At 34.0% G+C, this 15,762-nt stretch overlaps 1 protein-coding gene across 1 annotated transcript; it reads right to left on the bottom strand.

Annotated features, from left to right (window-relative positions):
• Positions 1–90: 90 nt before the first annotated feature.
• On the bottom strand, positions 91–6,055 carry LOC123679191 (protein ITPRID2). Its single transcript, XM_045616623.1, has 4 exons — positions 5,788–6,055; positions 5,393–5,715; positions 660–742; positions 91–574 (listed from the first exon to the last, which is right to left on the bottom strand). The coding sequence occupies exons 2-4, from the start codon at positions 5,705–5,707 to the stop codon at positions 532–534; spliced, it is 441 nt and encodes a 146-aa protein (XP_045472579.1). The 5' UTR covers positions 5,708–5,715; positions 5,788–6,055; the 3' UTR covers positions 91–531.
• Positions 6,056–15,762: the final 9,707 nt, after the last annotated feature.

Here is a 15,762-nt window from a genome sequence, read left to right on the forward strand (position 1 = left end):
TTTTCATAAGCAGAAATTTAACAGATGAAAAAAAACTACTTGGAAAATGATTTGTTGAAATGGGGCTAGCTTTCATAGAAAAAAAATCTCTTTCAATAACAGATTCCCAGCAATCATAATATTTATTGTAAATAGGTATTTTTTTTCAATAAATTGTACAATACATAAATATTTGAATCTGAAATATTTGGTTCAATAACTAAATTAAAATAATATTTACATGATAAAACCTTCACAAGCCTTAAGTATTTATTTTATTCAACTATATATAAAAATATTTTAAACTTAACTCTTTAAAAATTGTAAAGTATGCTTTACTTACTCTTTTATCTAGGAGAAAACATTCTTAACTCTAGTGGACAACTTGTTTTTTCCATTTTGATATGCAATGTTGACTGCTAATGTTAAATAGAATACACAGTTTGGTTTCCTAATAGTTATTTGAAGTATCACAATAATGGCAATAAAGAATGGTCCCAGAGTTTACCATCAACCCATTCTCCATAATCAGGAAATCGTATATTATCTACTTTAAAATGATCGAGGTCTCTTTGTTGCTTTAGCAAAAGGAGATCTACAATGAAAAATATAAATAATTTAAGAATACTCTGCAGAATATTTCATTATATATGAATATTTCCCTTTTCTTGGTTACTTACTGAGGGTTTTGAATATCTGAGAGCTCTGTAGGTGATTCCCCATACTGTTCTAGAAATTTATCCAAGTCTATGCTGGTTATGAGCTGAAATCCACAGACTTCTATGAAGTAACATATTTATATAAATAAATATATAAGCATTCCATGTGTAGCATCTGCCGCGATCGGTCGTCTATCACAGCGTTTATCGGAAAATTAATTCAAAGTATTTTATTTTCGCACTAAATCAATATAAAACCCGTCATGAATTCTTCAAGTGATGGTGAATACTCTGAAATGGAGATTGATGATAATGGGGAATGGAGATCAGTTCATCACAAAAGGAAAAGAGAAAAAAATCCTAACTCGCCAACACAACAACAATCTAAAAAACTCGCATTTCCATCTGTGGGAAAGGATGAATCAACACAAGTCGCTTATCAGGATAATACAACTGGGAATTCCAATGATGTCACACGTGTGCGCCCGCAATCAACTCAAAACATAAACATTGCCAGAGTAAACAAAATCACAGGTAGTGATAAAGAAGAATATGGCCCATTTAAGGGATTTCCATCCAATAAAAATGCAACTCAAAATACTAAAGAGACCAGAACTACAAACCAAACAATGAATGAACAAGTGCCAAACATTACAATTCATCAAAATATAAACTTGAATGAACAACATAAGAATAATAACTCACTTACTTCTGAAACAATGAAAGACATAATTAACAAAAAATACAATTCACTCTACTATATAAATACAGACACCAATATCAATACCAGAATCCAAATGGCGGATATATGGGAAAAGGAAAGACCGCAAAATAAGGATACAATTCTGAAAACGAAAAAAGGATTTTTACTCAAAACAGATACCCCAAAAGCAATTATTGAAGAAACGCTCAAGAAAATGAAAAACAGTAAGAAAATTAACGAATATTCCACCGCTACACCCTACATCCAAAGGAACAAGGAAAGATCCCTTCCACTTCCAAATTACTCCTGTGTAATTGCGAGAGTTGAAAAAGAAATCAATGATGAAGAATTAAACAACCACTTGAAAAAAGCAAACTACGAGTTCAGATATTGCAAGCGAATCATTTCCAAGCAAACTAACACACCAACATCCTTAATACGAATTATCACCGGAAACATTAACACTTACGAGAAAATTCTATCTGAGGGTGTTTTCTACAAAAGCAGACATTATCCAGCATACCCAAGCAATGCTCCAGATCCAGCACCGCTCCCTTGCAGCAAATGCTTGCAGTACACACACTGCACCAAAGATTGCACCGAACCCACCAAATGTTTGAAATGCAATGAGGAACATTCTACAAATAAGTGCAAATCAAATCTCCCCCCAAAATGCAACGGCTGTGGCTCAACAGATCATCAGGCCTGGTCTTTCAAGTGCCCTAAGCGCCCCACTCAACCCATTGAAGGCATTCCCAATCTACCAGTAAAAACACTAAACAAAAGAAGCAACCAAATCGACCCAAAAATCTGTAAAAAGTCAAGAATTCACGCTCCAGTTACCATTCACGATACAATTGTCAACACTTATATTTCAAAATTGAACAACCCTAAAAACTCGAATAGAGAAAATCTAATTGAAAAATTGAAGAAAAAATTCATCTCTGAGTATAATGTTGACACAGCCCTCACCTTCGTTGGAAACAACTGGGTCTACATACTTATGTTTGATTTAGACCTCGACGAGCCTAATTCCCCGACTGAGACAGTCCATCAAAATATGAGCCGGAACGTTCGATTGTGAAGTGGATTTCATCTATTGCAATGTAAATAGCTACCTACCCAAAAAATACCTCATCAATAATACTATTGAAAAATACAACATCAAGTCGGCACTGTTTGTTGAAACTAAAACTAAACCTCAACATGAAATAAGTTACAGGAACTGGGACATTATAAAACATGATGGCAATATAACTAATCTAAATACCAGAGGTGGTAGCCTGGCAATGTCGCATTCTTCTCTCAATATGAAAAAGTGCAATGGTCCCCTTATCAGAAATCCTTTGAACGAAGTGCTACATATAATTTTTCCACTGAAAAACGAGGAATTACATGTCTTCTTACTGTATGTTCATCCCAATGGCGAAATAGAGGAAACTATTCTCAATATGGCAGTTAGATACCAATACTGCATCATAATCGGCGACCTCAATTTAAACACCGCAGCGAAACACAAAAAGCTCAAGGATTTCCTGAAAAATTCTAACTGCATAATGGCGAAAACTCCTCCAACCTTCCTGATGCCTAATAACAACGACAGCACGCCAGACCGTATTATATATTCAAACTCTCTTGATAATTGCCTGAAGACAATCGACGTCATTCCAGACCTGGGGGCAGACCATCAAGCTATTATATTTAAACTTCAGGTAACACTGAACAATTCAATAAATGACGATCTCCACTACAATTTCCATAAGTCCAACATAAAAAAGATAAACACATGTATGAAAAAATTTATCGAAGATGTCAGTGACCAGCCACTTGGCAGGAATGTGATTTCTGATTTTCTAAAAACCTTGGAAATCAGCACATTGGATAACACTCCGAAAAGGCCTATCATCTACCATGCACATGAACTCCCGCCCTTCATCATTCGATTGATTAAAATTAGAAGAAGAATGTACCGTGAATACAAGTGTAATCCACAACCAGAATTCAAAACACACATAAACAGATACAATAAGAACATTCACAGGCTTATCCAAGATTATAAACAAAACAAATGGCTGGCTGCATGCGAAGAAATTAATAACTGTCAAGGAAAACGTTTTTTTCAAGAAATAAAAAAACTATCTGGATACAAAAAAGCTCCTCGTATTAAAACTATTGAGGAAAATGGAATAACTTATAACACCGATGCTCAACAAGCAGAGTTGTTCGGAGAACATTTTTCAAAATTTTATAATGGTACGCCACAGGACAACTTTGATAGATGCACTGACTCCATGGTAAACGACTGGAATGAAAAATTTTTCAGGAAAAATTCCGAAGAAACAAGCAATAACATGGTCAACCAAGAAGAATACTTTAACATCCTTCACAGTCAAAAAAATACAGCTCCAGGTCCTGACTCTATATCGTGGAGGGTGGTGAAAAATTTAAGTCTTGAAGTCCACCTTTTCATAATATCTATCTTTCAGTTTTGTCTAAACAAACAATACTTCCCACCAGAATGGAAAATAGGAGATATTATAGTCATTCACAAATCCAATAGTAACCCCAAGAAAATAAACAACTACAGGCCAATAACACTACTGCCAACAATCGGAAAATTATTTGAAAAAACCGTGAAATTCAAACTATCTGAAGCAATTGCAGGGCGCATTCCTATTCACCAGTTTGGTTTCAGAGAGCACTGCTCTACCCTCCATCCACTTACAATTTTGTCATCAAATGTACAAACTGCCAAACTGAACAACCTGAAATCCGCTGCTTTGTTTTTAGATATCCAAAAGGCGTTTGACAGTGTATGGTACAAGGGGTTACTCTACAAGCTGTACAAACTCGATGTACCCACATATATGATTGAAATCATAAAGGAATTCCTCACTGCCAGAAAGTTAAGGGTAAAAATAGGGAACAACAAATCTCAAACGTTCACCATCGAAAAAGGTCTTCCTCAGGGTTCACCACTGTCACCTCTTCTGTATAAAATCTACTGCCATGATATGCCCGCTTCAATCGTTGACTTCCACCAATACGTTCTCCAGTTCGCTGACGATACAGCCTTAGTTGCCCACAAACGAACCCTACCACAAGTTATTAATGCTCTACAAGAATTAATAGAGGCTACAATTGAATGGCTGAAGAAATGGAAACTACAATTGAACCCCCTTAAGACTGAGTTAATAATATTCAATCATAAAATTACGAGTTATTCGCCAAGCATCACAATCTTCCAGCACAACATACAGCCTAAAGCTAACCTAAAATATCTAGGATTTCAATTGGATCAAAAGCTGAATTTCAAATACCACAGTAATTCAGTTAAAAAAAGGGTAATTTCCAGAGCTGAAATATTCCGCAGTCTTACCTACAAGGATAAGGGCATTAACAGACAGACTGCAGCCATTATCTACAAAAGTATATGCAGACCTCTTATGGATTATGGGCACAACCTTTACTTGGGCTGCAGGAGACCAACCATTAGACCACTTGAAACGGCAGAAACAACAGCAATGAGAAAAATAACCAAAATTCGCCATCCAAATAATCCGTTACACAATCCTCCAAACCCATTGCTGTATAAGTTGCTTAAGGTTGAGCCTATAGCAGACAGAATCAGGAAGCTGTCCATGAAATTTGCCCAAAGGCCGAACAACTGGGAAATCCTGGAACCACATTTAATCCAACGAAACCAGCATTCCATGCCCAGAGCAAAATATCCTCTAAAGACCATCAGAGAACATCTTGAGGAGTTCAGAGACAGTCCTGCCCACTGAAGATGCCAATCAATGATTACCACTTCGAAATCTAGTTGATTCACCACTATAAGATAATGTTTTTTTTTTTTTTTTGCTTTCCGTCCAAATGTAAAATCTCCAAAATATTTATCTACAAACATTGTTTAATCTCATATTTTTCTCATATTGTAAATTTACCTGGCTGTAGGACTAATACTGTCGATGGCCATTTGGCCCTTGGGTCAATAAATTGCGTTTATTATTATTATTATTATTAAATATATAAGCAGTTTTTTACAAACCTGGGATGGTTGTAAAAATCTCTGAGGTATTTTTGAGAGTAGATTAGAAGGTTTACTAGGGCCAAAACCTAAAGACATTAGAATAGCTTCTGGATCCGGTTTTCTCATGTCTAAAACAGATTCTACACTCGAACAATGGCTACTGGCATCATCAGATTGCAAGGATAATTCTCTGGGAAGATATCTTCTGGAATTTCTGGTTTGCAATACACTTTTAGAAGGTACTGCTGTTTGAGTCGAAGTAGGTGGTGCTACTTTTTCAGGAGGAGGTAGAGATTCTATCCATTGCTGAACGGTAACAGGTGATTTACTCATTTCAAGGTCTGAAAAATTGTTACACGAATTATATTACTAAAAGTAATTTTTGATTCGTTATAAAAATATGTAATTCATACCTCCTAGTTTTATCAATATCAAATTGAGGAAAACGGAAGTGGAGTATTATCTGATTATATTCAACAGGTTCTAAAGGTTCATTATTTGCAGTGTAATTGCAATTTGGAAGTAATGTGAAATGTGAAAGTTTGGTATAAAAAGATGGAATGAATTTTAGGAATGTATCAATTTCAGGATATTCCTTAATCAATGTTTATCACATTTGAAAATTCAAAACATTATGAATATTCCTTCATTATTTAATTTTTTCGCCTGAATGACATGCGTCATGTGTCAAAATAAAGGCGTTTTTTGATAGGTTAAATAGGTTTTTCAAAATATTTATTATTTGTTTATATCTAATTATATTTTGTAATATTCTGTTGAAAACAATTATATAGCCTAATCATGTTTCAAACTTTTCTTAATGGGCGACTGACATAATAAAATCTACTCAAAATGAATTTTGACAGTCTAACCTCTTAAATAATGACGTCATGAAGGTGAAAGTTTATCAACACCGGGGAAGAAGTATGAAGTATTTCCCAATTTAATTGTTTTCATTAATTAGTATGTAGGTTAGCTTCAATTTTCATATAATTAAGACTGTCTATGTGGTTTCAATAGCCTGAAGAAGTATTATTCTTAGGAAGTACGAAAAGTGTAGTTGAGCAATAAATCGAAGTCACAGATGTTTTCTTAGTGCATTTCCACAGTTTTCGCCTTTTTGATCAAAATATGTTCGATAAACATTCCTAGTGCTAACGGTAATTAGTTCAATTACGATTGTGAAACAGCATGATACGATCAAGACCCTAAACAATACTGGAAAATCTTCAATTGATTGGGAGGGAATTTTAATTTCAAATAGGATGTTACCAGTAACCCAGAAGGCCCCAATATAAGAAGAATGATGAGGAAAAAATGAACGATGCAGACAGCTTGGTCAGTACTTATTTGTTTACATCTTTTCTATTACTTTTTCTAGAATCAAATCCAGGTCATTCTGTTGGACTATATAACTTATAAATAATAATTTTCTAGAATGCTAATACGAACTTCACTGTTCACACTAAGTTTAAATTTTAGCTGTGAAATCTAGATAAGTCTACGAGTTCCAATTCTTTCATATTACAATATTATTTATATACCCTTCGAAATCATACAAAATGTGTGATATATTCTAAATGAATGAGATTTAGTTGATACAAAAATGGTAATACATCTAACAAGATATTCAATCTTTAATTATTACAACACATTCAGTACTTGAATCTGTTCAACACAATTTGTCTTTAAGCCTTTTTTGGAGTTCACTTCCTATATGATTTTTTCTTTATAATTTTTGCCATTTTTATCTACATGGTGAATTTCATAATATGTAATTATAATTTTGTGTATTCTATCTTATGAGAACAACCTTTGGAAACTAATTACTCACTTGGTTTCAGAAGGGAACCTTGTCCACTTTTTACAACTCAGCTGTTCAAACTGTATTGATCACTGCCCAAATTTTCAGTTCTATTCTCGAATTTCAATGTTTATTATGTGTAATTCCTATCAGTGTGTGTACAGAAACCAATAAATAAGAAAGTAGCTGTAATAAATCAAGTCTGACAATTATCAGTTTCTGCAAGATCAATGGAAAATGTGCTTGGTAAATATAGATTTTGAACAGCCATCCATCTGGAATTCAGTATCAATCAACATGGTTCATACTCTTTAACATTGTACCGAAAAAGTAATCTCATATAATAAAGTTTTAAGTGATTCAAGTGGTGTATGATGAGTTGCATATTCTGTTTTCAGTGGTGTTATTAGTGTGTCATAAGTAATGCCATTATGGCTTGTGTGGTTGCAGATTATCAAAGGTCTTATAAGAATATTAGAATAAAGGCACATTCAAAAGTGGAGAAAAAGAAAAAAGTTATCTTTGTTTTCTCTGGCAAAGCCCTCTGATTGGCTCACTTAAACATGAATAGACAAATCACTTCTCTTTTGATAAGATTTAATTTTTCATTAGGTGAACGTTCAAAAAAAAAAAAAAATATAATAATTATAAAGTGAACACAGAAAGTTTGCACTTGTATTATTATTATTCACTGAATCAGGGTCTTTGTGGCTCTGTTAGCCTTCTGGGAACTTGCACTAGTAAGTAATATCTTGATTAATATAAGATTTTGTCAGTTTTCAAAACTATAGACTACACAAGGATGTAAAAATAGGAGCAAATTAGATTATTCTCCACCTCTCAAAATCGCAATTAACAAAGACTGATGTGATGATATGCAGTAGTTATCAAGATTATTTCCAAGAGTGCTTCCAAAAGGTTTTCATCAAACCTCCAGCGACTGTGGTAATTCGCCAGCACAGGATAAGGACATGATAAACAGGAAAGGGAAATGATGGACCGATGATTCTGGAAGTTTATCGCAGTGGAAATATACCTGATGGTAATCCAAATATATATATAAGATCTTATATATCAACAGTTGGTGCAAAATCGAATTTAGTTTCCAGAAGAAGAAAAAAAAATCAGGTTATTTATTATCATTTGATTAATAGAGTATATTTCCAATATTATATGAAACGAAAGATCACATTGACAACAAAAGAGCGAGATTCAGTATTGTGGATAAAGTTTATTTTTTATCAAGAAGTAACTTTTAGTCGGATGAGGGATTAAATAAATTTTTGAATTACAAAATGGCCAAGGATTTAAAATTGGCAGCAGCTCACAACATGAGTCTTCGGATGAGGAAACGAGTATTGAGTGTACATGGAGCACGAGGCCAAAATTTTCAATAGTGCTCATGAAAGAACTTGATTGTTTAATATTTTATTTTTAAAACAGTTTTGAAACATTACTCTAATATCTCTAATAATTACTCTACATTCAATTTTTTATCTACATGTGTGAAAACAATCTTTCTGTATGGATATTTGTATATTTCAACATCATTTATTTATTTTTTTATTTTATTTTATTTATTAGAATATAAAACTGTAAATCAAATAAAGTTTGTTATCACAGAGTTTTTATTTATATTTATATTATTTATTTATTTATGCTTTGGCAATAATTCAATACCGTCATGAATCTTCTATTCCTGCAGATCTGCAGTTAAAAAATATTGAAAGTATAATCTCTGTAATGTCTGTTAGTCCATAAAATTTATGTTTGGCATAAAGCTGTCATTTTTGAAACTGTCTTTTTTGACATTTGACAAACGATATTACATCGTATTGTGCATACAGACTTAGGTCTTAAGGATTTCAAAGCTCAGTTAATACAATAACTCACCTCGGAGTCTATGCTAATAAGTAAAGGGTGTTTTTTTTTAGAGCTATAGAACTTTAAATTGCAATAAAACAACGATGGATTATTCGATTGACATGAATTTTATTTATCCGCAAGATAATCTTGTGGCATTACATTTTAAATATGATTTCTAGCATATGACCGCCACAGCTGGCTCGGATGTAGTTCAATCTGGACGTCCAATTTTCGATGATTTTTTCCAACATTTGTGGCCGTATATCGGCAATAACACGTCGAATGTTGTCTTCCAAATGGTCAAGGGTTTGTGGCTTATCCGCATAGAACAATGACTTTACATAGCCCCACAGAAAGTAGTCTAGCTGTGTTGAATCACAAGATCTTGGAGGCCAATTCACAGGTCCAAAACGTGAAATTAGGCGGCCACCAAACGTGTCTTTCAATATATCGATTGTGGCACGAGCTGTGTGTGGTTCTTGTTGGAACCACAGCTCCTGGACATCATGGTTGTTCAATTCAGGAATGAAAAAGTTAGTAATCATGGCTCTATACCGATCACCATTGACTGTAACGTTCTGGCCATCATCGGTTTTGAAGAAGTACGGACCAATGATTCCACCAGCCCATAAAGCGCACCAAACAGTCAGTTTTTCTGGATGTAACGGTGTTTCGACATACACTTGAGGATTAGCTTCACTCCAAATGCGACAGTTTTGTTTGTTGACGTAGCCATTTAACCAGAAGTGCGCTTCATCGCTAAACAAAATAAAATGGACGTAGTTCGCGATACCACACAGAACCATAATTTTCGAAATAAAATTGCACTATTTGCAAGCGTTGTTCAGGCGTGAGTGTATTCATGATGAATTGCCAAACAAAACTGTGAATAAATCACTTGACAGCTGTTAAATCGGTCGCCATCTTGAACAGTTATGCCAACTTAAAGTTATATACCTCAAAAAAAAACACCCGTTATAATTGTCGCATTTGGGGGTCGGAAAATCCGAGAATGATTATTGAAAAGCCTCTCCATCCTCGAAGTTCCAATGTTTGGTGCAATTTTTGGGCTGGTGGTGCGATTGGACCTTACTTTTTTCGAAAATGAGGCTGGTGCAACTTTTATGGTGAATTGGTTGAGCTACCGAGCTATTATTAAATATTTTTATGGCCGAAATTGGAAGATATTGATGTTGATGATGTTTACTTTCAACAAGACGGCATTACGCGCTTGGCCGTGTTATTTCTCGAAGAGGTGATGACAATTGGCCACCGAGACCTTGTGATTTAACACCCTTAGTCTCTTTTTTTGGATCACTTGAAAGATACGGTCTATGCCAAGCACGTCAAGACCTTAAAGATGAAATTCGTGAAGTTATCTAGAACATACAATCGAAAATTTGCGAATTGGTCGTGGAAAATTTCAAGAACAGGATATGGTGCTGCAACCATAGCGGTGCTTGTCATTTAGCTGATATTTTTCCTTATTTAATGGCATACATTTCTTTCCACAATGAAATAAACATCCATTCATTCCTCTCAAAATGTACTCGTTTTTTAAATATCAAAATGAAACCTCTAATTAAAAAACCCTTTACCGAAGGCTATGGTAGTCTGTTTTGGGCATCCTGAATAGGTGCATCTTCATCGAAAGTTTTGTTGTTGGCTTCGATTGCGGCACGTTTCTATACTCCTAGTATCAATGTAGCGGACAATGTCCACCTCATTTTTTCATCAGATTAATGTTTCAGTGGCAGCTAACGCGTGGTACGGACGACAAACGATAACAATTGTCTGCGAAACAGAATACAGGAAGCGACATCATTATCAGGACTGGCGTCGCGTTTGGCGACGTCCTGTATTAGATACGACATAATACATAAGTGCTTGTTTTTTTTTTTCAGTTACAAGACAATTTCTGTATGATATATTTCTTCGGAAACAAATTGTTTGGATTAAGCTTGTTTACCCGGTTTGAAGATAACACTTCAGGTTCTAATCTAACCATTATCATGTATTTTTTTTATGTGTCTTCCAGTAAACACTACTGATTTTTGGAAAAATGTCTGATATATGGGATGCAGCAAAAAAACAGAAATATCTGAAAATTTGTAAAGGGTTTTCCAATGTGCTGTCATTTTTGGCATTTGACAATTGAAAACTACGCCATTTGTAAAAATGGGACGAAACACGCTTCAACAACGCATTGAAATTGTCAAACTTCACTAAAAAAATGTTGAATATTTTGCAGTCACAGTTCACAGTTCTCAAAACTAAGGCACCTTTATGTCGTTGTGAAGCATTTTCTCGTGTGTTTGCGGCACTCGCCTTTCAGGCGAGTTGGACTTTTCCCACTTGTTGCACAATATTTTTTATATATTTTTATATATTTTAATTTTATACTGTTTTTTTTGACACTATTTCTTTTTATGTATAAGTTTTTGTATTTGATCTGGAAATAAACTATCTTTCTATCTATATGAAAACGCAAAAAATGAACAGATACTGTCAACGAGGGCCATTTTGAATTGGATTTGGTACATAACTTGAATTATTTAAATATGTACAGTTTTAGGAGAAGCATAGTGTGCAACATGTGGAAGTGAGGAAATTCGTTTTCTCACTCGTGTGTTTGTCGCTTTCGCCTTTCAGGCTCGTGTCACAAACTTCCACACTCGTGAGAAAAGTTGGACTTTCCTCACTTGTTGCACAATATACTATTTCTTACAACTGCAAAAATTAAAATAATTCGAGTAATGTACCTAATTCAATTCAAAATGGCCTTCGTTGACAGTATCTGTTCTTTTCTTGCATTGCCATAGAAACTACTTTTCAAAAGCCCAATTTCATTGGTCTACCAAGCGAGGTATGGCAAAGTGCCGTGTGGAATATTATTTCTTACAGTATAAGCAAAACATAGTTCAGTAAGCTATGAAGAAAACTCTACATTCCCTAGCCAACTGCTATGGAAAGTAGGAACTGTAGGAAAAAATCACTTTCACTTACCTAACTTACTAATATTGAATAATAATATAATGTGCGACATTTTAAAGTATTCCAATAATTATTAAATCATTCAGTATATTTTTAGCGCTTTGTTCATTTGCGGATTATTTCATTTTTATCATCAATTCTTTGATTTTCATACCTTATATTTGGGTTCAGAACGAACGCCCTGTATGCACGGAGTGGAAAGTTCAAGAGTTCACCCAGTGAATAACCGAGTCTGTCTATGACAGATCCAATTTGTGTGCATTGCGAAGCGACATCTGCCCGATTGCCCAACACTGAATCAATTTTCCAGTGGAAAAACGTTTCCGTCCCCAGATTGAATTGCGAATCTAGAAAATTTTATAGATTTTGGATACAGGCGATTTTTTTTAATGTTCCCGAAAAGAGCGCTATATGATTTCGTCATGATAATTTTCAAATTTTGAACTGGAAATCGTCTCAAACGATGCAGAGTCATTCACCGCGATGTCCTATAAGACGTTTATGAAAAACTGAACATTTAATTTTTTTTTTATTATAGTTTTGTGCTGAAAATTTGCATGTTGGGGTTTGAAATAATATTTTCGGATCATTGCAACATCCGGTTATACCGGAAACAGACTACTACTTGCTTATTTCAAATGGCACACCCAGTATATTATTGAATCATTAGATAGCTTTTTCATGCTACACTGAGAGAAGTGTATATTTGATATTATTGAAAATGCATTATAGTTAATAAATCGTTTATTGGATATATGGACAAACAAATATTATTTTCTTGAAAATAAATAATTAATTTGAAATCAGACCAATAATCATCATTTATTATTACACTTCATTTATTTACGCATAACTTATATTAATAATGCTGAAGAAATATCCATTTGAAGGAAATAAATATATTTGAGGTTAATACATATATCATTGAGTAATAATTAATAAACCTTATTTATGTAATATGTATCCATGCTGAATAAAAATAATATTTCAATTCAGTAATGATTAACGTATTTCTTAGATAATTATTTTGGTTGTTTCTATTATCCGATTGTTAGGGTTTGAGAAGAACCGTTTGCCAAACTAGGTAATTTTTTAGAGTTCATATTGAGGGTATCCGGATTTGAACCCTAGTCATCTTGATCGCATCACTAATAACTAAGTAGGTTCAAACGATCTAAACCCAAAGTTCAGTACAGATGTGCTACAGATGGCGTTCAATAAGCAATAAAACAGATTTTATGTTTAAAAAACGAGCGAGTTAGTGAACGAGTTTGTGACTTCCGGAAAACACAGAAAGAAACGAAAATTCGATGTTTCGATAACTAAATTTGACATTTAATGAATTGTAATTAATTTCGTAATTTTATTGGTTTATGGATTTCTTTACAATCCTAACGAATAATTAATTAGAATTCATGAAATGGCAAATTCGAAACATCGACTTTTAGTTTCTTTCTGTGTTTTCCGGAAGTCACACACTATACTCCACACAGTTAGAAATTGCGGTTTTTCCTCATTTAAAGTTCTTCCTCGGTAACTCTTAAATAATTCATTTCAAGTTTAAGGTTTGCTTAAGTAACCCCCTTCTTTTTATACAAAGAATTGACTGAAATAATAAAAAATATAGGTTCTAATTTGAAAATCTTTAGCTTTAATGAATTTGAGTTGCCAAGCTCATGATTTTCTGATTAGGTACCTAATATCCTGTACATTTTTGGTCTAAACCGCAAACAGTCTTAAATACTACGTATTTGCGGAATCGAAAATGAAAATGGTTTATTCGAAAAAAAACTTTTTCTACAGAAATATTCAAAAAAATATGAGTCTTCGTCACCACCATATTTCTCATAAGATTTCCATTAATTTGCTGAAATTGCCATGAAAAAAGCTATCTAATGGTTCAATAATATACTGAGTGTGCCATTTGAAATAAGGAAGTAGTAGTCTATTTCCTGTATAACCGGAAATTGTATAGATCCGAAAATACTCTAGGGAGAAATATAAATGTCTCAAACCGCAACATGCAAATTAATAGCTCATAGCGTCTCCCCTCTATTCTATCTCAATGATTCTGCCATATCTTGGTAGAACGAAATCGTGACGGAATATCTTAGTTTCACTTAGATTTCATTATTTTATGTTGGTACTCTTTTTTCACGGATTTATCTTACCTGTCAAGTTTGTGATACAGAAGACAGTTCTGTTGACCAACATTTTTCAATGCAAACATGAATAATCGATATTTATGGAAATATTTCATTAATTTCAATGAAAATTCAGTGAAGAACTTTCAAATAAGGTGTCATTCGCCCCATCTTCCCTATTCTAAATTTAAAGGTTGGGGTTGTAACTCTAAGGGCTGAAAGGATATAGATGGGAATTCGATCTGAAAAGTAGCCCCTATCGAATCTAAAATCGACGTGTCCGAGCATTTTTTCCAAATGAGTTCATTTCGCACGTTATCTCGTCTGTTTCGTTTTCAAAAGCGCACCCTGTATTTTTCGAAAAAGTCATCTAGATTTGAGTTACAGATCATTATGCAGTTTCATCAAATTGAACAACTTTCGAAGCACCCCTGATTAAAATGACAACCGGAAACATCTATAGTCGATTTGATTTATCGTAAACCTCCTTCTGAGACGTTATTTCCCAGACAAAAATAGTTCAAGAAGACGATCCCCATGCCGGAGACATCCCCTTCACCCTCCTCCGTAGCCGGAAAAGCGACAGGGTTTTTCCCGAGCCGTCCTGTTGTCGACGCGCTTGCGCCCCTTGGAAAACAGCACGTTCCTTCGCCAGAAGATCGGGATGATCCACGAATGGCGGTGTTGCCGAGTATACCCCGGCACAATTATGGGAACGGACAAAATCTCAACGAAGTTTGTAGTTGATTTTCTCTTGAACCCTTTAGTCGATTTTAGCCATTATAGTTTTAAATTGTAGCTTGATTACTCGGGAACTTAACTGTTCATATGTCGTTCTAAGTTACCTCGTTTTTTGTTATATACAGGGATGAACAAAAAAAAAATCAAACTAAGCTTCAATTTAAACACACTGTGGAATGAATAGTTTACATACGAGAATGTTTACCAATACTCAGATGATTCCTCATCTTTTCTGAACATTTCCTCTTTTCATTTATTGGGATGTCTCAATTTGAGAGCAGTTGTGAACGAGAAATTTGTGTTTTGAATAAATTTTTCATCGATACAGCCAACACTCAACAATTATAGAATTGTGATATTGATGAATAGGGATTCATAGTATCAATGAATAGGGTTAAACGTTAAGTAATAAAATTTCATAATATGGATGAAATAGTACATTGAATCCATGAAATCAAGTTCATAATAATAAAATGATCAAATTTTTTCATTGAAATGAAACCATTTAAAGTGATGTAATTTTTCTCTGAATTAAAATATCGCAATTGCTAAAAATATATTCGTACACATTCTCGTCTTTCAATTATTCAGTCAACAGGTTGTTCTGTATGTAATCTAGAAATTGAGAAATGTAAAAATACTCAAAATTTTATCGTGAGAGTGTTTAATTTTTCCGAGAAAATTCGAAAGAACACATTGCTGAGTAATATTTTAATAAAAATTATGAGTGTTGGTGGCAACTAAAATCCGAGTTGAATACTATTTCATGAGACCATAATTACTTGTTTTCAAAGATATTGTAATCTTTCATGACAATAGCTGTCAAGTTTTGCCGCGGG

This window comes from Harmonia axyridis, chromosome 4 (genome assembly GCF_914767665.1).
Source record: "Harmonia axyridis chromosome 4, icHarAxyr1.1, whole genome shotgun sequence".
NCBI classification, from domain to species: domain Eukaryota; kingdom Metazoa; phylum Arthropoda; class Insecta; order Coleoptera; family Coccinellidae; genus Harmonia; species Harmonia axyridis.